General features: G+C 43.1%; 1 protein-coding gene across 4 annotated transcripts; it reads right to left on the bottom strand.

The window, feature by feature from the left end:
* Nucleotides 1-7,765: 7,765 nt before the first annotated feature.
* LOC144123085 (uncharacterized) lies at nt 7,766-15,155 on the bottom strand. Of its 4 annotated transcripts, none has more exons than XR_013313001.1 (9): nt 15,060-15,155; nt 14,053-14,116; nt 12,135-12,182; nt 11,660-11,707; nt 11,186-11,233; nt 10,711-10,758; nt 10,237-10,284; nt 9,139-9,213; nt 7,766-7,896 (listed from the first exon to the last, which is right to left on the bottom strand). XR_013313001.1 is itself a non-coding variant. In XM_077655987.1 (9 exons), exons 2-8 carry the CDS (start codon nt 14,105-14,107, stop codon nt 9,200-9,202), a joined length of 309 nt encoding a protein of 102 aa, XP_077512113.1. In that variant the 5' UTR covers nt 14,108-14,116; nt 15,060-15,155; the 3' UTR covers nt 7,766-7,896; nt 9,154-9,199. The 4 variants fall into 4 exon arrangements, 3 of the variants coding, with proteins under 3 accessions (XP_077512113.1, XP_077512114.1, XP_077512115.1); XM_077655987.1 differs by having other exon boundaries at nt 9,154-9,213; XM_077655988.1 differs by lacking the exon at nt 10,237-10,284 and having other exon boundaries at nt 9,154-9,213.
* Between the last annotated feature and the right edge of the window lie 6,286 nt (nt 15,156-21,441).

Raw genomic sequence — 21,441 nt, 5'->3', positions numbered from 1 at the left:
CAGACCAGCAATGGTCTTCAATTCTGATAAGACTGTGCTTTTGCGAATGACAAGAAAGAAAAGTGCTAGCCACTATACTTACTCTGCTTGCGGCACCATTATCTCGGAAGTCGAAAAATACAAATATTTACGCGTTTTAATAAATTAACAGCTTAACTGGAGCGACCATGTTGATTGCATCTGTTCATATGATGTCTGACGCATCAGCGCAAAGAATAAAACACACAGGCAAACAAAATTTTGGTGTCTGTAGACCTTTAAGTTAGCTACATCAATATGTACTCGAACAATGTCTTTACTAATTGTGCCAGAAAAATCACAGAAAGGAAATTAATACAATTATCATGGCCTTTCATCTCTGTAAGAGCGCATATGAGTAGGTGTCAATTTTCCTGTTAGTCTGTTAAGCTTCTACACCAACACACTGCACAGTCGGCGGCACCCATTGTTTAGAGCCCTCAAGAAGTGAACACCAATTATTAAAAACTGAAATTAGACAGAATCCTCGCAGTTAAAAGGTCATTACAACTTGCTTTGTTGGTCTATGCTGCTTTACTTGTGTGCAAACATTTTCTCTAGAATCTAGCAGCTGCAGTGAGGGTTCCCTTTTTTTGCAGGGCAGTATGCTTCTTGAGCGTTGTACACGAGGGTGATGCAGATTGCACATGTTCCGGTCGCTCAAGTGGGTAACTTTAATGGGAGCTTGTTATTGTGGCTGTATTTCCGCGCTGCTGCTTTACTTACAGATATCAGTTAATTCTCTTAGACCCTGTGGGTAACATGGCCTTATAAAACATTTTGTAGTGATCTTTTTCTGGCTTGCTGCTACACAAGAGAAATCTCCTTGATGTTAAACAGCCTCAAGACATTCAACTTGAAACGATGCACAACCTGCACCTAGCACTTGGGATTGACACACACGGTAGGAGCGACTTAAAATCTTCGCTCTGAGGCAGTGTTCACATGATGAGACTGCTCCTTCTGCTCATTGGCCTAGCGTTATGAAATTTTCAGTTGGGCAATAATGACCTACCTTTACACTACTCTCTACTAAAATGCACCAAAAGTAATATTTCATGTTAATACTGCGGGAAAATTATAGAGGTATTAATGTAATGGTGCCTAACAAGCTCTAGGGCAAGCCAAAACTTCATTTGGCGGGGTGTTTTTTCTGGAAAGAAAACCTTATAAGGATAGTTTCTCTAAATAAAAGTCAGCTTTAAGTTAGCGCCTGTGTTGTGTGTCATGCTTTCCCATGTCCCGTCTTTCCGCGCTGCTTAACAATGAATGTTTCGATTTTAGAGACCATCCTCTCTGCGTGGCATTTCCCCCCAAAAGGCCTTGTTCTATATCTATCAATTTTTCTCGAATTTTTTTAAAGAATACATTTTTTAATAAGTATTGCCAAGATTACTCCTCATACAAAATCATAAGTCTCCCGAATATAATTTCTATAAGCTGATGTATTTAATTCATGTTAATAATAATAGTAATAATTGGTTTTTGGGGAAAGGAAACGGCGCAGTATCTGTCTCATATATCGTTGGACACCTGAGCCGCACCGTAAGGGAAGGGATAAAGGAGAGAGTGAAAGAAGAAAGGAAGAAAGAGGGGCCGTAGTGGAGGGCTCTGGAATAGTTTCGACAACCTGGGGATCTTTAATGTGCACTGACATCGCACAGCACACGGGCGCCTTAGTGTTTTTTCTCCATAAAAACGCAGCCGCTGTAGTCGGGTTCGAACCCGGGAACTCCGGATCAGTAGTCGAGCGGAGTTCCCGGGTTCAAACCCGACCGCGGCAGTTGAGTTTTTATGAAGGAAAAACCCTAAGGCGCCTGTATTAAGTAAATACTTTTCGTAGTGATGGAACTTGGGTATTCACAAAAGTTTTGGAGAGGGCAGAGTTCTAATATGACAAAGTTAAGCAAAGTGGGATTAGAAATTTCTTTTGCTTCTAAAAGAAAAAAAGATTTCTTGGGAATAATCTGTGTCGTGCATGTAGGGATTCAGAATTGGTTTAAAATATGAGAACTGACGACTTCATTCTGCTCTATTTTTTAGGTTTCACCGTGACAGTGAGCATTTTCAGTGTTAAATGGCTGTTAATTTTTTTGTCAACGCGGTGTTTTAGTGGCGTGCTTGATATGTTGGCACCTTCATCACTGGAGGCAAAATTAAGTTAAGGTGCAAACAGCCTCTTTTGCGCACCGTTAACTCAATGTTCAACTTTTTTTCTCCAAGGAATAATTGATTACTAATCAAAACGGCAGAAAGTCACTGTGTATCATGGAAAGCAAAAGGTCCTTGGGCATTCACCCGCCGCGGGGGCTCAGTGGATAGAGCGCTCAGCTAGTCATCAGGAGCTGCCAGGTTCGATCCCGACCTCGGCGGCTGCGTTTTTATGAAGGCAAAACGTTAAGGCGCCTGTGTGTTGTGCGATGTCAGTGCACGTTAAAGAACCCCAAGTGGTCGAAATTATTCCGCAGCCTCCACTATGGCAACTCTTTCTGCCTTTCTTCTGTCGCTCCCTCCTTTATTCGTTCCATTACGTCGCGGTTCAGGTGTCCAAAGATATATGAGGCAGATACTGTGCCATTTGTTTTCCCCAAAAACCAATTATTATTATCATTATTACTCTTTTACATTCACATATTTCATAACGTTCTGACAATGTGGGACAGTTCCTTTGTTAACAGAGATGTCAACAGAGATGTCATGAGAATTTATGAATGGAGTACATCCACATTTTTTGTCTAATTACTGAAAAAAATTCTAAGGTTTGTTGCCCACCTGTGCAAAATTTTTTTTTTTTAAACTTGCGTCACAACCTCTGTTCCCGAAACGAAGGCCTACATGTTAAGAATGTGAAACAAGTGCTGTTCGGAGTTTGAAAATAAACACCTGTTTGCCCAAAAGCACCGCGTCACAAATAAAGGTACTACATGAGAGCCCTTTCAGGACAACTAACAAACCAACAGTGCTGTTGCTCACCAGAAGTCTATATCGAGGTATCTAACATTCGCTGTCCTGCCTATGCATGCAAGCCGTTTCATGGAAGGAAAATGCTTTTTTCCCCCATTTGCCTTGCGCATGTTTCCCTGTTTACTTGCTGCAGCAGCCTTTGGGCACTGAACACAAGGTCGTGAGATCAAATCCTGGCTCGTGCAGCCCCATTTTAATGGCGGTAAAATACAAAAGCACTCATGTACAGTGCAAGTCATTTTGCACGTTACACAACCACAGGTAGTCTAAGCTGACCTCGAGCCGTCCACTGCCTCGCACACAGACGGCATGCAGAACCGCAGTTTCTCCAACCTAATCCGGTGCCCTCCGCTGCACCATGACACAAAGCCCTGATGTAGCTTCGGGGCATGAAACGCCAGTTACCCTTCATCTTACATTTTATCCTGAACTCGCAGGAGGGGACTCCAATGGCAAGATTCCTCCAGAAGGTGGATATGTCCGCACTGCTACGTTCATTCACAGCGGAAAAGGTGCTCAGGAATCTCATTGAACGGACAAGCGCCGACCTTCAGGAAGAAACACATGAAGGAAACAAGGAAGTTATTCCATATGTCGGGGATAATGGGTCGTAGTTGGGTCACAATATTAAGCTTCAAAGGGCATTGCCTAGAAATGTGTAGACTTGTGAGAGTTAACCATTATGTGTTCATTCCTTGCATAAATAAAAGCAGTGCACGGCTATGATGCATTCTTTATAGAATAAAACATAGTATGGTTACGTAGACGTCCGCACTACGTGGTTCTTTTTTTAGCAGCGCTTATGCTCTGAAGCAAGTGGCAAATACTCGCGGGCGTTCGGTCAGTGGTGATGAAATTCAGGTCCTTATTTAAACACCCAAACAAGTTGCAAATAAAGCGTTGTCCGCGAAAATATACCGGGGGCCGGTAGTCTTGAGCCGTCGGGAAACGGCGGCGCCAAAATCTAGCGATATGTCCTGAAATGCCACACCTATAACGGAAAGGTTGATTGCGCCAGCGATCACCACGATTGTCCTGGAGAACAAAGTCGCAACGTTGGTTGTAGCCAGGCTCTCGTTGCTGACTAACCTCCTCTTCAGGGTAGGAAGGCATCCTTCCCGTTGGCTGGTGGACATAATGTTGGGCATAGTTGCTGCGATCGTCCATAGGCGAAGCGCCGCTAGGTTGAGCCTAAGTAAGTGGGCAGGGCGGCGACATCTGCCTGCGGTGCACAACTGTGCCGCAGATATTCTGCATGGCAGAAGGTGCTGTCCCTGAATCTGGACAATTCCTCGTGCACAATCTCTCGTATCATATCAGCCATAGAATGTGGAGGACAGGTTTCAACACTGGCTACAGCGGTGACAATGGCCAGTCGTCCGACTTTAGGCGTGATTAGACGCAGCTTGAGAGCTTGAAATGTTCTACAGTGTTTTACAACGTCGACCCACGTCGATGTTGTAAACAATGAAATTGAAGTACTCAGGACCCATATAAGGCATCTAGCCAGGAATCCTCGTCACCATTTAGCCTCTCTACTAGCGGACAGGCCACACACATCTTTCAGCCGAACGATAACTGCATATAATGAATCATTGCCAGCTTGTTTCACTCCGGCTGCGAGAACTTCGATCCTTCCATGGTGGCTCGCTCAGCCAAAAATCAACCTCGCAATACCTGGTATCTCGAAAAAAGCTATCTGTCATCACCAGCCCTTAGACAGATCACGATACTACATTTGTACTAGAACTACCGTGACTCAACGCATATTTACACTGATGGATCTGTCCTTCCAAGCAGCTCCGCGGCGGCAATCGTCATTCCAGCGAAAGCTACAACAATCAAATTTAAGACGACCCACGCGACAACATCGACGGCAGCAGAGCTCGCAGCGCTCTTAACTGCCCTTCATCACATTGGTGATTAACCGCCACACAAATGGACAATATTCTGCGATTAGAAGCCGGCACTGCAGTCTCTACTGTCACCTATACGACGCGCACCGCACGAACAACTAATCTTCCATATTACAGAGACGTTACACCATATAAGTGATGCCGGCCATGAAATAACGTTCCAGTGGTTTCCAAGTCACTGCGGGATTATCGGCCATGAACGGGCGGATCACGCTGCCCGCTCAGCCCATACTGAGGAGCGCCACGTCCCAATTCCTCTTTCTAGAACTGACGCGGCACGGAAGCTCCGCCTACTTGCTCGGCAGTGCATCGAGTCGCAATGGAATGAGCCACATTTAAGAAATACGCGACTGTACTCATTTGATCCAACATTAAGTCTTCGAGCGCCATCACAGCTTCGCCGTAGAGACGCCACGCTTTTATATCGACTTTGGTTGGGAGTTGTCTTTACTAAAGCCTATGCCTTCCGCATGGGGATGGCCGACACCCCAACCTGTGACCACTGCGGCCATGAAGAATCAATTGGCTATATATTGTGCTCCTGCCCGCAGTACAGTCCACAGAGGGCATGCCTTAGCCACGAACTTTACCAACTGGACGACCAACCGCTATCTGAAAAAAGAATTCTACAACATCGAAAGGACCTACCGTCGCAGAAGAAGGCCGTGGAAGCGCTTTTGCGCTTCTTACAATCTACCGGCCTGTGTGAAAGACTAACTGGAACGCCTTGTGTGTGTGTGTCTCCATGTGTACACGTTCCTTTTTTTTTTGCGTTTTCCTCTCTGTCATCTTTCTAACCCCTATCCCCCCTGCGTTTCTTTTTCATTCTCTCTCTCTCTGTACAACGTCGACGGTGGTGCTCAGGCTCTCTTCGCTAGTAAGACAATTATAAACGTCTTCCGAAATTCCTGTTAGGCTGTGGCCGACTTTGTTTTCTGCAAGCATACTAGAATTCACTAGCTTGCACGGCTTCAAGATAGCTTCGATTTATGCAGTGCAACTTTATCCTGGCACTTGGGCCCGCTGAAGCAATTTCTGTTTCGCGCGCTTCTTCCTTGCTGGTTCGTCGCCAAATTTCTTGATCGCACTTGTGAAGGCAGCCCATGTAATTTGCGCATCTTCATGATTGTCAAACAGTCGAAGGCAGTGGCGGCAAGGAACAACACCACGTTAGACAGTTTATTAGCAGCGTTCTAGTGATTATATTTGCTCACTGTTTCATACCGTTTCAGCCACTCGCCAACGTCCACCTCAGATTTTGCAAAGAATGCCTGTGGCTGTCGATAATGTGACCAGTTTTTGGAAGGTCCTGGTTGCACGATATTGTCGTCTCCCGTCATGTCCAATGACATAAGTGGTAAGCCAGCGAGTCTACGGCTCCTTCGATAGATGGCACGCTCCGTGGTTGATACCCCGTACCTCTGCCATAACTGTTGCGTGCTTAGCACGCACGGGGGTTTATATACAGAGGGAATGATCGAAGCAGGACCGCGACGAAGCGTACAAGCGTCATTCTTCTTCTTCTTCTTCTTGTTCTTCTTCTCCTCAAGCGTCATTCTGCCCTTGCTCCTCTTTTTTTTTCAACTGATCCGTACAACCGTTGATCTTCTTCCTCCGTCGATGTCCTACGAAGGCGCGTGACAATATTAGCGTATCAACGCAAGCCTGAATAAAAGTAGAAAATAGAAGAACATGGATGGTGGAGCTTCAATAAAACAGTTACAGAAGTTTGTGGTTTCGAATGGTTGGATTCATTATTGAATGTTGTTGAAGCCACTGACGAAGATATCAAGACGAAGAATATGAACGGTGTCGCCGCGCTCTCTGATGTGATTAGTATAATACGATTCCACGCAGCTGACTCTACGTAGCCGCCGCCGCAACGCCGCCGCACCAATACAGATCTGCGTGCCAACTTGGTGACGGCAGTCGCCGACCTACCGCTGCTGCATCACGTTGCATTCGGATGCGTCCACCACATGCATGAAGTTATTCTCAACTTTGCATTCATAGGTACCTGGGAGTGATACCCCTCCTTGTGCAATTTTGCAGTGCTGAAAGGATGGGCCACATCGCTATGATGGCAGGTGCAGGCACCGGAGTGGTTTCTGGAAGCCAATTAGCTCTTCCCGAGCGCTCTCTTGCGATTATTCATTAACCTAACTGACACGTGTCAGTTCAGCGGCGCGCCACTGCCCTGAGCTGAGTGGTGCCGCCACCTTCGGGACTTGCGGCTGTCGCTTAATGTCGTGTTAACCAGTGGTAACCGCCCTGTTAATATTTTTTAATTACTCCTTCGGAAAAAGCATAGTTATACATTTTGTTTTGAGAAAGGCCATTTCTCTGCAAATACGAGCTCTCACGTGAAAATCCTGTTTTCATTTTGAAAATTTTATAATTAGGACTTTGAAAAAAAAATGTAACCTGAAAGCAAGCGTTCTTAGCGCTCGAAAGTCCATGCTGCCTGAAATTTCAGCGTGTCGTAGTGTTAAGAGCTTTGTTGACCTGATATTGCTGTCTATATGCTTGTTTTCGTCAAATTGAAAGATCGTACCTTTGCGAACTGATTGTGATGGAAGGCGACATCCAAAATGCTTGGTTAAAGGTTAGCCTTGTCTTGCGTTATGAGCGGAGAAAAGCGGCACAGCTTCCTAAAAGGTGTAGCTATAGTTGCTACTAATTCTCTGGTAACTATGTGCAGACGTGTACCGATTATCGTGAGTATGCATTTTGGCGCCACAAAAAGCAGCCTATTTTTCTGCAAATGTATAACTGTTATACTGTGAGACCTAAATTATCAATATCAAAAAAATTTCTAAATAACTCTATGGATTGAAGAAAGCATCCGAATTTCTTCCTACAAATGATACCTTCAAACGTCACAATTTATTTTTGCAATCAGAGAATGTCAAAACAAAACACAGGCCATTTGTTTCGTTGAAAACCTTCACCTCCTTGGTTATCCCTCCAGCCTTTCTTAAGTGCGGGCGCAGGAACCCTGTAAGAAATATTTAATGCCTCGTTTGAGTAAAAGCCGTTAAGAAATGGCCACAAAACGATTAATTGATATCAGCCGCTTGTCATTGCAACTATGTAATCATAGCACGGGAGTCATCTGCATCTTAATAACTGCCCCGGTAACTTCGCATTTAATTCTAAACGCCCTCTTAGTGCCTACGAAACGCAACGATAGTCGTTCCAGTATATTTGTTTAGCGAATATTACTCAGACGCTTCATACAAAGAAGCTTTGGTTTGAATTTGCAGTACGGATAATGACTAAAGTGTGCACAGAGAACAACATGTCGTGTATCGATATTAAAGTGATTTTTTTAGCTTAACCGGATTACATAGTGCGAGATCACAACGCAGTGCTTTTTTAAAACGCCATTGAAAAACTCTCTTTTAGCCTGAGTCGCTTTGGGACTTTAAACCCCCTTAAACCAAACCAAACCTTTTATAAAGGTATCAGCCTACATACTCAACAAAATTTACTAACCCATTCATGTCACTACACTGAATACTGAAAAAAGCTATACTTCTTGTTCCTTTATTCCATCATCGTTTGTTGAGCAAATAGTGTGCACGGGAGTAACATTGGCAAAATACTTAACAGCTCAGGCAAAATGCAAATTATGTGCCCAAGCACTTCAATTATACTTTGGGCTTCATTTAAATATCGCAGCTTTGTTTTCAGGTTACACAGGGTTCAGAGAGAGACCACGAAATCGATGTGCTGGGCTTTGGCGCTAGAGTGCTAGAAGGAAAGGGACACTTCAGCTCAACCTCAAGAATACGACGATATAGCATTAATGAGTTAATGCCAATATATACGAAATTATTTATTCTTTATATTCATAGATCGCTGGCACACCTCATTCTATTCCTGCCGCAGTGCTGCAACGTTTAAGCGATGCGCGACTGCCTTGTAATGACAGCTGCTGCCAACAGGGGGGCTTGTGATACTCGGGTTGCTTGGAATCTCGCAATATCGCGACCAATCATTAGCTGAACTGCCCGCTGCCAGGGTGGCCAGCTTGCTAACAATCCTGTTGGCAGGCTGTGATGACGCCACATGGTCACGTGACCTAGGTGGACGACCTTTCAAATAGCGGAGCCACCTAGCTGTCTCTCCCGGGTAACCGGGTTAACTACCAGCCAGACAGACAGTGGCGAAATCGGTGAATGAGGTTCCTACGCTAACACACTAAATATTTCAGAATCAGGTTAGAGAAATTTACCGTTGCATCACGCACCTGGAAGTTTTCACAATGACTGCTCAGCGATGTCGTTGCGGGCTCTTCAATACGTCCTTCCTGCAGCCAAAGATAATCAAACCGTTACGCTTCAGAAAATGACCAACCCATGCGCCGTACAGCAGCTTGCAACCAAAAGTAAGAACCTTGGGGTGACTTTTCATATTCAATACATTTAGTTCATTTGCTTGCTTTCAAAAAGCGGATAGGTTATCCAGTTACATTTCTAGATATTTTCAAGCCTCACTCGAGCATACAATTACCACGCATCTCTTCAAGCTGCAGCTATTTCTTTCTGCGCAAACTGTTTCGCGCTTAATAGGTACACTGTAGGCGAGATGTGGTACTTTTCATCACTAAGCTGGGCACGGCGGATTGATACTTGGCTCGCCGAATTGCTGGCCTACGAAGAAGACACATGCAAATGGCGCAAAAACGAGAACAAAGAAGAATTAGAATTATGATACGGCTTAAGCTTCAGGGTAAACACAAAGCGAGAAGTGTGACCCACCGCAGTCCGACTACAAAATTTTTGTAGTGCAGGGCACTAAATTTATTTGGGGCTTAAAATTTATAACGGGATGACTGTTCCAAACAAACTCCTTCCCTACGCCTCCGCCAAGAGATGAGCCTCCGCCAAGAGCTCGCTCAGTTCCTGGTAAGAAATATCAGCCACAGATATTACACGCGGCAACATAACAAAAGTAAACAACAAAGAACATAGCTATACTAAATTCATAAAAAAAACTATATAGTTAATTGTTCATACCTGCGCTTAATGTCTAATATCTGTGCCGTTAATTATTGCAAATAATTTGGGTCCAGCTTTACACTGTGAGCTGCTGAAGGACGAGCTTCCAAGGAATTAATCTTTTGGCATCTAAGGCCCTGCTTCGCCTACTATAATTATAACTTTACGGCTTAAGCTTCTGTTTAAGCACTAGGAGAGAAGTGCGACACACCGCAGTCAGCATTCATCCTTTTTGTAGTGCAGGGCACTCAATTTTTTGTGGTATTAAACACTTCGAATTGTCGCGTAATTAAAACTTATAACGATATGACTGTTCCAAACAAACTCCTTACCTACGCCTCCGCCAAGAGATGAGCCTCCGCCAAGAGCTCGCTCGGTTCCTGGTAAGAAATATCAGACACAGATATTACACGCGGCAACATAACAAAACTAAGCAACACAGATGATAACTACACTAAATTCATGAAAAAACTAAAACGTTAAATGTTCATTTTACGCTTTATGTCTGATATAGGTGCCTTTAATTATTGCACTTAATTTGGGTCCAGCTTGACACTGTGTCCTGCTGAAGCAGAAGCTGCCAAGGAATTATTCTTTTGGCACCTAAGGCCTTGCTTCGCCTACTATAATTATAACTTTACCCCTTAAGCTTCTGTTTAAGCACTAGGAGAGAAGTGCGACACACCGCAGTCAGCCTTCATACTTTTTGTAGTGTAGGGCACTCAATTTTTGGGGGTATTATTCGCTTCGATTTGTCGCGTAATTAAAACTTATAACGGGATGACTGTTCTAAACAAACTCCTTACCTACGCCTCCGCCAAGAGATGAGCCTCCGCCAAGAGCTCGCTCGGTTCCTGCGTAGAAATATCAGACACAGATATTATAAGCGGCAACATAAGCAAAGTAAGCAACAGAGAACATAGCTACACTAATTTCATGAAAAAAACTAAACAGATTAATGTTCATACTTGCGCTTAATTTTTGATATACGTTGCTTCAATTATTTTCTTTAATTTGGGCCCAGCATGACACTGTGGGCTCCTGAAGCACGAGCTGCCAATGAATTATTCTTCAGGCACCTAAGGCCCTGCTTCGCCTACTATAATTATAGATTTACGGCTTAAGCTTCAGGGTAAGCACAAAATGTGTAGTGCAACACACCCCAGTCAGACTTCATACATTTTTTAGTGAAGGAAACTAAATTTTGGGGGTATTAAAAACAGCGAATAGTCGCGTAATTTAAATTTATATCGGGATGACTGCTCCAAATAAACTCCTTACCTACGCCTCCGCCAAGAGATGAGCCTCCGCCTAGAGCTCGCTCGGTTCCTGACAAGAAATATTTGACACAGATATTACACGCGGCAATATAACGAAAGCAAACAACACAGAACATAGCTACACCTAATTCTTCAAAATACTAAATAGTTAAATGTTCATACTTGCGCTTTGTGTTTGATATAAGGGCTTTTAATTATTGCACATAATTTGGGCCCGGCTTGACACTGTGTGCTTCTGTGGCACGAGCTGCCAAGGAATTATTCCTTTGGCACCTAAGGCCCTGCTTCACTTATTGTATTTATAGATTTACGGCTTAAGCTTCAGGGTAAGCACAAAATGTGAAGGACGACACACCGCAGACAGACTTCATACATTTTGTAGTGAAGGGAACTAAATTTTTGGGGTATTAAAAAGGGCGAATAGTCGCGTAATTAAAATTTATATCGGGATGACTGCACCAAACAAACTCCTTACCTACTCCTCCGCCAAGAGATGAGCCACCGCCAAGAGCTCGCTCGGTTCCTGCATAGAAATATAAGACACAGATATTACACGCGGCAACATAACGAAAGCAAACAACACAGAACATAGCTACACATAATTCTTCAAAATACTAAATAGTTAAATGTTAATACTTGCGCTTTTTGTCTGAAATAGGTGCTTTTAATTATTGCACTTAATTTGGTTTCAGCTTCACACTCCGTGCTGCTGAAGCACGAGCTGTCAAGGAATTATTCTTTTAGCACCTAGGGTCCTGCGTCGCCTACAATAATTACAGCTTTACGGTTTAAGCTTCAGGGTAAGCACTAGGAGAGAAGTGCGACACACCGCAGTCAGACTTCATACATTTTGTAGTGCAGGGGACTCAATTTTTTGAGGTAATAAAAACCGCGAATTGTCGCCTAATTAAAATTTATAACGGGATGACTGTTCCAAACAAACTCCTTACCTACGCCTCCGCCAAGAGATGGACCTCCGGCATGAGATCGCTCGACTCCTGAGTAGAAATAATCGCAATAGTCACACATATTCTTGAAGTACGCACAATATTAGAAGCATGAAACAACTTATCTGTATAATCAAATGGATGTTTTCTGCAGACACCTGATCAACCACAACATAATAATAGTTAATGAACACCACTAGAATACCGTGAAAATCCTTAATATATGCATTAACCTATCTGGTAAGCACCTGAAGCAATAATCTTGATACTGAGACAACAGTTCATGCATCCGCTTTCTTTTTGCTTGTATAATTGTTTCTGGCCAAAAAGAAAGAAAGCTACCATTCACCAACTTATCGTTATAAACCAGCGTGCATGTGTATACCATCAGTAGGTAACAACGCCATTTACATTAGGGCCACAAGTATGGCCCCCGTAGGCACGCCAAGAATATTGCTTTAGGTATCCTTAAAACTGGATTCATGCTCATATATTTAGAAGTCCGCGTTTTCTCTTGTGTCAGCTTTCAAAAAAGTTCGAGAATTGCACACGTATTAGTAACAGTTAGCATTTTATTTGAGTGGACTGTTATTAATATGGCTGTCCCAGCAAAATCTCCTTATATACCAATAAGCCAGTTCTTAACCAACCTGTCATGTTTATGTTATATGCGTGGGACTGCCTGCAAAACGCCATGACCAAAGCGATACATAGCGTATCCCGTGTTTTTTCTTTCCGCAATGCTTGTACCAAAAAGATTTTGCCCAGGCAAACATTTGAAAGGACCGCTTAATAAAATTGATAAGGGCATCATTGCTGTACGCGAGTGTCACTTGCCCACACCACCACCAAGAAATCGGCCGTCTCCTGTGTAGCAGATAGCTCTGGCGTTAGCCACGCCAATATAAAAAACATAGACAAACAATGTGAAAGAGCACTATGAAATCCCTAACGCAGAATAATGAGTTAATCTTCTCGATTTCTCGTGCTTTTCTTGAGTCCTGTCGTGAAATATAGTCCAAAAATGGAAAATTTTATTATGATTCAAGTTTTTAATTCTACTACATGTTTATTTGAAATCATGAGCCACCGAGACGTTCTAGAAATTAAACCTAAGTCATACCAGCAGCACAGTTTCAAATTGTGACTATATAGGTTTGCCTACCTGAATATCAGTAAAACGTGAGAAGGATGTTCAGTTATTTTTAATGCCTAAAATTATGAGGAGTGGCTCAATTACCAACTCCTCCATCAGGAGATCGACCCGCTCCTGTCGACGTATGATAAATTTATCGCGCCAAGACAGCTGCAGTGCACATGGTAAAGAATGTAGTAGCATATACGCTCCGAAGCGATATTAAGCAGTTGATATTTCGATTTGCTAAGTGTTTCTTGAGCCGCTCTAAAGAATGCCCTTCGAGCACGACAACCTTGTGCAGTAACTTCGATGTCCACAGGGAGCAGCAATTTTTAAGAATGCCGAAGAAAACCAGTTTTAAAATCTTTTATTCCCCCGCAGCATACTTTTTTCCGATGTTGTGTTCTGTGGACTCGTATTTAACCTCTTCTGTTGTTGTATAGAATGGGCAAGCAAAATGCTCGTGAGTCCAAAAGCACCTGTTAACTACATGGCTTCCCATTATTGTGTCCATTTTTGTAACCATTAGGTTTTGAAAGTGTTCATGAGCAACCGCATATAGGGTACAAAGAAGAGCGCGAAAGAGGCACTTTGTTCGTAAGCGAAACTGAAAGCAGGATGCACCTGCACGGAATAAGTACCGCAAGCGAAAGACGGAACTGATCAAGTGGGCAGAAAGCATATTAAGACTGCTATTAAAGAAGAAAAATTAATAAACGGATCAAAGAGTTGCTCAGCCATCTCTAGTTGGCTGTTTAAAGGTCTGACTGTTGCTCTGCTTACCCATGGAGAGGAGAGCCACCGTAGCAAAGACAACGAACAATTGTGCATGAGCCATGTCGAAGGCCTGAAAATTGGAATATGAAAGGGCAGTCACACTTTGGAAGGCACCGCAGGCGTAAAACGACGTCCACTCAAGTGTGTGCTAACGAAGCATCATCAGTTACTCGAAAGAAAATACCCCGAAGAAAACTTCAGGAAATCACGCTAGGGCAAGCTTATTGACTTGAATTTCGTGCAGTTCTCCTGCACTTATTCACCAAGTGTTAAACAGCACTGATGTGCTTTCTTGAATGCGCTGTAGTCTTCCTTTGTGTTGCCACTTTTCCTCTGCCTGAAGCTCCACTCATGTGGTTCAAATAAAAAACAGCACGCCGCGGAACAGTGACATACAGAAACTTTGCGGCTGTAGGCCTCTTGCACAGGTGTTTGTCGTTTCGAAAACGTCTTTGTGACCCTAGACGCGCTACAAAGATATATAGTTCTGTATTACTCGCTTCACTTGCAGTGCACTAGAAGGAAAGTATGGTCTAAAATCATAACTTTATTACCAGTATTTGCGTACGTATATGAATGGCGGTAAATGCTCGTGCCAGAACTCGAATGTAATACAGCCTTCGCTATTTCATTCGCCTGCCTCAATATTCCTTTCATAGTTGAAGTTCTGGCTTGGGATTGTTGGTTCATGTGGTATTATTAGAAACAGCGCAAAAAAAAAAAACGTGGGCGACGAAGCGGAGCCCCTCTGTAAATGTTCCTCTTCTTTGCCGACGTCTACTTTAGCGCTGTTGGTAAAAATGGTGTACTCTGCCGATAATGTTTGCCGCACTATTCTATACACCGAGTGATTTTATATTTGCCGCATTGGCCTTACGCGTGCTTGTAGCGACAGAATGATGACAGAGTACTGGATACCATAGAACAGAGATATTGAAACTTTTTAACAAATTGTTAAGATGCAAACTGAAAAGTGGGTACTGAATTTCATAATTTTTGGTAAACGCGCTTACCTGTGAGCAGTTCGGTAGTGCCTGCGTCTGTCTGTGAAAAGCAGGAGCGTATTGCAACTAGTCGACTGTGATCCTTTTTATAGCGGGCGTCTCCTGCACCAAGCGGCAAATGTTAGCTACCCTGGTTCCTAATTATCGTGTGCATTTATGAAAAGAAAATGAGTTGCCAATCATTTTGACATTCTTGCTTGACATATCTATATATTTGAGGACGAAACATCTTTTCTGTTACAAAATTTTACGAAAACGATGTCAAAATGATTGGCAACTCATTTGATGTTTTTAATTAAAGGCATCAAATGAAACCAAGTCGACCAGTGACTGATGAGAGCTGTCTGAGAGTATATACTAAAAATGACACGAGAATTTTCGCGTAATAAACATAAAAAAAGATATTAGAGCTGGCTTGATTAGCATTTTTTTCCCTGCGCATTCACTTGCTGGCAGCAGGAATTAAACTACCTGCTATTCGCTGTGCTCAGCCATAAAAAAAAAACTGCCCTCCTCTTTGGATGGGTGCACAGCTAGGTATATCGCGATGGAAGTATTCTTGATTTTATAGATTTTCCCTTTGTTTGACTTCAAGAAGAAATGGTTCAGAATGTTTTCAATAAGACACGTTGTAGCATGAAACTCTGTGCGTTTTGATTATTTTTCTTCATTTCAATAAAACATAAACAAAACCGCACATGGGTGGCTGGCATGGGTGTCCGTTAAGGCACGGCGCTCTTTGGGTGGGAAAGAAAATTGTCATAATGTCGTCATTTCCGAGCATTAAAATTCCACAAATACAGAGGGAGCCAGACACGGAGAAGCAAATTTTGGCGCCCGTGGAATAAACTTTGAGAATCGACAACCCCTATCCAGCACCAAATTTCTATAACAAAAAATTCACTCAGGCCTAAAGAGAGGAGCTTATTTTTTAAAAATAAAACTGGGAATATTTTAAAGCCATCTACACAATTGTGTGATATGCAATGATTGGGTAGGTTTGTTACATTTGCCAGCAGATTTTTTTTCCTCCGCAACAGCAGCATCCGGCCATAATTTGGGAGTGGTATATATATATAGGATTGGTATCGTTATATGATCCAAACCATCCATTTGGCGATTTCGGAACTCGAAAAAAGTTACCACCTCTTGTAACGAAGCGCAGTCATGCAGAAGAAAACTGTTCACCGATTTTTAAGAAACATCTAAATCTATGAAATTGTTATTAGTGTAAATGCAGCTTGAGACGAGGAGTGGAATGAGTGTTTTTTACGACACTTCTTCTGAACCAAAGTCACACTCTCCGAGCGGTTGTGGGTACGGTGCCAGTATCTTACTATTTGTTGTCATAGGAGCAAGTTTTAAAAAAATATATATACTTGTTTTCCGTGCTCTAAATGTTGGTATGATCGGCGCGTCTAAACCTCAAGTGGTACTTTTGAAAATACTACTCTGTTACGCTTTCCGCAACCTGCCAGTACGCATCACCTGTTCGACTGACACATAAATTCTTCTGACCATCACTGACATTGATCCACCGGACATACGTTGTAGACCAATTCTGTCTAGTATTAACGACCGCTTTCCTGTGTTTGCTTTCATTCCTGCCAACAGCGCTTATCGTATCTCGGAATGAGCACAGCGTACCATACTATGCAGGCGAAAAGAAAACACTGCTCTTCATTGCTACTGCACGGCGATCTGTGAAATGACATGGTATATTGTAATTTTCTGATCGACGCTACAACGCATATAATGTTTTATAACAAAAAAAATTCAGTCAATGACAAGTGTTTCTGAGAGTACTATACAAGACTTTCACTTATGATTTTACACAGTTTTTAAAATTCGGCTCTTTGAGTTCGAAGAGCGAGTGTTTCGTAATAGGACTGTCAGCGGTGTAGTACATCAGAATACAGCTCGGATGTGATAACTAGCATGCTAGGTAACTAATACTGTATAGTCACCTTTCGAGCTATGGTGGTTAGGCTCCTTAACTATTAAGGTGCATGTAGCGCACCGTAAGTAACATCGACATAAGCATTTAGAATTTCGAAAACGCGGTTGCCATGGGCGCTGCAGCGAAATAAAAGTTTGGCTATTTCTACCAGTTTCGTGCACTGGATATAGTGCTTTGCCTCCAAGCCTCTCTAAAGCGCATATATGTTGGTGCAATGTAGCGAAAATTTGTTGGGCCACAGCGCCGAGGGTAACCGTGTTTTAGAAATTCAAAAAGTGATATCGCTATTAATTACTGTAGGCTGCACTCTCAATAATTGAATACGTTAACTGGAAGAGTTAGACTTAAGTATTCATTACACGATAACCAGTCATATATTCAGCATACCGTTTCTGTATTTTGATGTACTAGAAACCTGAGAACGCTATAGTCAGAAAAAGGCTCTTCTAACTCTAAAAGTTCATTTTAAATATTGTGTAAAATCTTAGTAAAACACCACTTGTAGACATAAAAAAGGTTTAAGAAAGCCTGGTCCACACAGGAATTGTTAACGTACCATATAACATGTCAGCGTTAACATAAGAACGTTGAACACGTTTATGTGTTAAGTTCACACCTTCAAGGTAGAAGGCCTTCGTGCGTTGGCGCGGCTGATCATGTCGATTACAGGAAAGAAGTGCACTTATTTAGATGCTCGGTGAAGCACAGGTCAAGATTAGTGATGTGTGAGTGTGTGTTGTGGTTGTGTATCGCATGACATTCATATTTGAGGAGGTATACACTGGACAGATCTGGCAGTGTTTGAATATTCGCCTGAAAGACAACGAGTATTGTCTGGCTTCTCAAAATAAGGCAGTGATTGTGAAAACAAAGGATCGTAACCCAATATTTGAAGAAAGCGTTTACTGCAGCGGCATCGTAAGCAACGGCGCTAGAGACAATAAAGACTTTTAATACCAGAAACAAAACAGGAGACATCTGAATCAGCACGCCATTTTTCGCACTTGGTGATATAAAAGTACGTTTCTTGGGTAGCTCATGATGTGTCACAGGTGTTATCAAACGGCGGCACGTTAACATTTTCAATAGATTTCCTCTTATTGCTGCTGGACAGACGTCGTATTCTCAGCTGACACCTATCGAGTTTTTCTGAATAAAAAATAGCTGCCAGACAGCGGCTCTGTTTAGCAGTTCTCATTATTTTTCCTTAATCTCTGTTCGCGTAGAGTTTTTTTCCTTCAACGTCGCCCTATGCCACCGAAGCTGAGTGCCGCCTTGCATGGACGCAATGTACGCGTACAATTACGACTACAAACATGAATTCGTTTGACGCGCATCACAATTGAACGAGAAATGACACGGGATGGTGCGACTACCACAAACCGGCACCGCAAACTAGCACGCAAAAGAATTCTATTATTTGTGTTGTTTTTAATACGGTCCCGCCGAACAATGAATCCAATGAAGGAGACATGAAGCAGATGCTCTTTGAAGCGCTAAATCATGCGTCTCATTTCATGCCGCAAACGTCATGCTTCATGCCACGCGTCAAGCTTGAACCGTTTATAATGTTGAAATGCTGTGCTTGGAAGAGAGAGCTGAACTTTCGGTGCTCTTGTGTGGAAACTGTAATAGGCCGCTCAGTTATTTGCGTGAAATCATTTTTTGAGCAGGAAGAATAAAATCACTTTGCAAGCCTTGCTTGATCGCTAGGAACTTCAGCAGCCAAATGTTCGTTATATTCTAGGTGCGGCGCTTATATTCATGGTATCCGAGAATAACAGACTAAGGGACGTTATATTCGAGGGCTCCTTATATCAAGAGTTCATTAATCCGATAGATAATAAAAGGTCAATAATCCCAGGTGCTATATTACGGTTCGTTATGTCCGATTACAGTAGTTTTGTATGGGTGGTATCTAAGTTTAAGCCCGGTGGGCAGGTTGCTACTTTCCATCGGCTACTGACAGACAGCGCTCGCCATTTCCGCAGTACAAGCCCTTCTAACAGTCACGCGGTTAATGCCGAGTAATGTTAACTCGAGTAATGTCGATTCGAATTCGCATGATAATGCGTGATATTTAGTAAGCACAATCCGTTTGCGTCTAGTTCCATGAAGATGCGGGTAAAACCGGTCACATCTTGTAATTGTAGACAATCGAGCATTCTAGTTCGGTAGAAGGAGATGCTATTTAAAAAAAAAACTTGTTGAAGTAGACACTGTCTTTGAAAATGAACTGCAATCATAACGGCACATGTGTCAAACGGATCCGTTCGGAAATGACATTTCTCATTGAGAAGCAACAAGAAGGGTGGCGCATCTGGCACTTTCACAAGAAACAAAACGGTACTGTCAAATGCGGATCCTGGCGAACTCCATTTCTCACTCAAACTGATATCTCGTACACCCATTAAGTTGCCAGAACTTCAATAAGGTAATTAAACTCAGTCGCGTTCTTTTTAAGAGCCTTTGCCCTTACTACTGGCATTAGAACGTTTCCTGTCCGTCCGAGATTTCAAGATGGTGACCAGTCATGTGATCAAATTGCTGCAGCATTATGGAAAATGTGCCCTCCCATCACCGGCAAAACACACAAGATGGATTGCCCACTTCGCGCTATTATTTCGGAGAGAGGCAGCTGGCAACACATTGTGGGATCCTTTCTAAAACCACACCTGGACAAACTAGAAGGCGGTGATCCTTACCTCATCCTCAGCTCGAAGGACCTGGTAAATGTCCTGGAAGACGGAATTCCGTTATCTTCTATGGCCTTTTCCATCGACGTAGAAGATTTATTTTACTCCTTGCCTCAAGATGGTTTATTCAAAGCAATCAGAGACAGTATTGACGAACATGATGAAGTTGACTTCCAGAATACTGCTGGCATTAGCACAGAGCAGTTCCTAGAACTTTTGCAGTTTTATCTTATCTCTGCCGCTAGCTTTCATTGCGGGCAATTTTATGTTCAGAAGTCTGGCAATTGTATCGGTTCTTCTGTAGCACCTGTTTTGTGCGACATATTTTTGGCTTCCTTTGACAGGCGCCTGAAACTAGAGCCTTCAAAGCATCCGGTGTTCCATGTGTTTCGTTATGTTGACGACTGTCTTGTGATATTAGGTTACAGTACTAATCTTGACCTTGGCAACACGGTTGCTAGCATTCTCGCCACCTTCTCCTCTTAGGGGCAAGGACTCTGTTTTACTCATGAAGTAACAAGGGACTACCGGATTCAGTATCTAGATTTGAAATTGCATTTTTCTGATGTTCATGTCTGCTGTGCTTACAGTCGCAGGTCCAACACAAGCCTCCTACCTTATAAAAGTGCTCATTCGAAGTTAGTGAAGCGTAGCATTATCATATCCTGTTGTTTGTCTGCCCCTCATAAGTCATGTGTTCATTCTCTTTCATCTTGTTTCCATAATCAAGTCAAGCGACTTGAATCCGCGTGCTACCCTCAGGAAGTAATTCGCAGCTCATATGAGTGCCTTCTTCAGAAGAATAAAAAAGCAATAAGGAAAGATCCAAGTGCAGACAGGACCCCTCCCTTCGTCATGCCATATTTTCACTGCCTTTCCCACAGCATCAAGAAGGTGGCAGGCAAATATAGAATAAAAGTACTGTTTTCAGCGCCTTGTAAGTTGACAAAAGTTTGTCCCATGCTCTCTGAAGTGAAAAATGAAACAAGATCGGAACGCAGGTCTTGCAAGAAGAATCATCAGACCAAGTTCACCAGGTGTGCCTCCGAGGTTATCTACCAGATACCTTTATCTTGTGGGCGGGTTTACATCGGCCAAACTGGCCGGTGCTTCAATGAGCGAGCCCTGGAACATAGACGATCGATGCACGCCGGCACAGGCAGCAATCTGCCATTACACTGCAAAAACTGTGACAGCCGCAACTGCGTTCCCTTCCTAGACAAAACTGCTTTCCTCTCCTATGCACGCAGCAAAACTGAAAGGGAGGTTATCGAAGCTTTCCTGATAGCCAAAAGGGGTCACGACTGCGTTAGCTCGCCCTCGCTGTTGCTATCGGCCCCAGAGGTAGAGTTTTAGTAATATTAATAATAATAATTGGTTTTTTGGGGAAAGGAAATGGCGCAGTATCTGTCTCATATATCGTTGGACATCTGAACCGCGCCGTAAGGGAAGGGATAAAGGAGGGAGTGAAAGAAGAAAGGAATAGGTGCCGTAGTGGAGGGCTCCGGAATAATTTCGACCACCTGAAGATCTTTAACGTGCACTGACATCGCACAGCACACGGGCACCTTAGCGTTTTTTCCATAAAAACGCAGCCGCCGCGGTCGGGTTCGAACCCGGGAACTCCGGATCAGTAGTCGAGCGCCCTAACCACTGAGCCACCGCGGCGGGTGTAGAGTTTTTAGAAGGGCATGTTCGTGTTCACATCGGATCTGATTAACCTGTAAATTTCTGC

Source organism: Amblyomma americanum, chromosome 3 (genome assembly GCF_052857255.1).
Source record: "Amblyomma americanum isolate KBUSLIRL-KWMA chromosome 3, ASM5285725v1, whole genome shotgun sequence".
NCBI classification, from domain to species: Eukaryota; Metazoa; Arthropoda; class Arachnida; order Ixodida; family Ixodidae; genus Amblyomma; species Amblyomma americanum.
This window is presented reverse-complemented; position numbering and strand designations above follow the sequence as displayed.

Excerpts from the sequence above, each read along its gene's own strand:
- LOC144123085 (XM_077655987.1), bottom strand. The coding sequence starts at position 14,107 with ATGGCTCATGCACAATTGTTCGTTGTCTTTGCTACGGTGGCTCTCCTC. Across the intron at positions 11,708-12,134 it reads ATCTCTTGGCGGAGGCGTAG|GAACCGAGCGAGCTCTTGGC; the intron begins GTAAGGAGTTTG and ends ATTTCTATGCAG. Across the intron at positions 11,234-11,659 it reads ATCTCTTGGCGGAGGAGTAG|GAACCGAGCGAGCTCTAGGC; the intron begins GTAAGGAGTTTG and ends ATTTCTTGTCAG.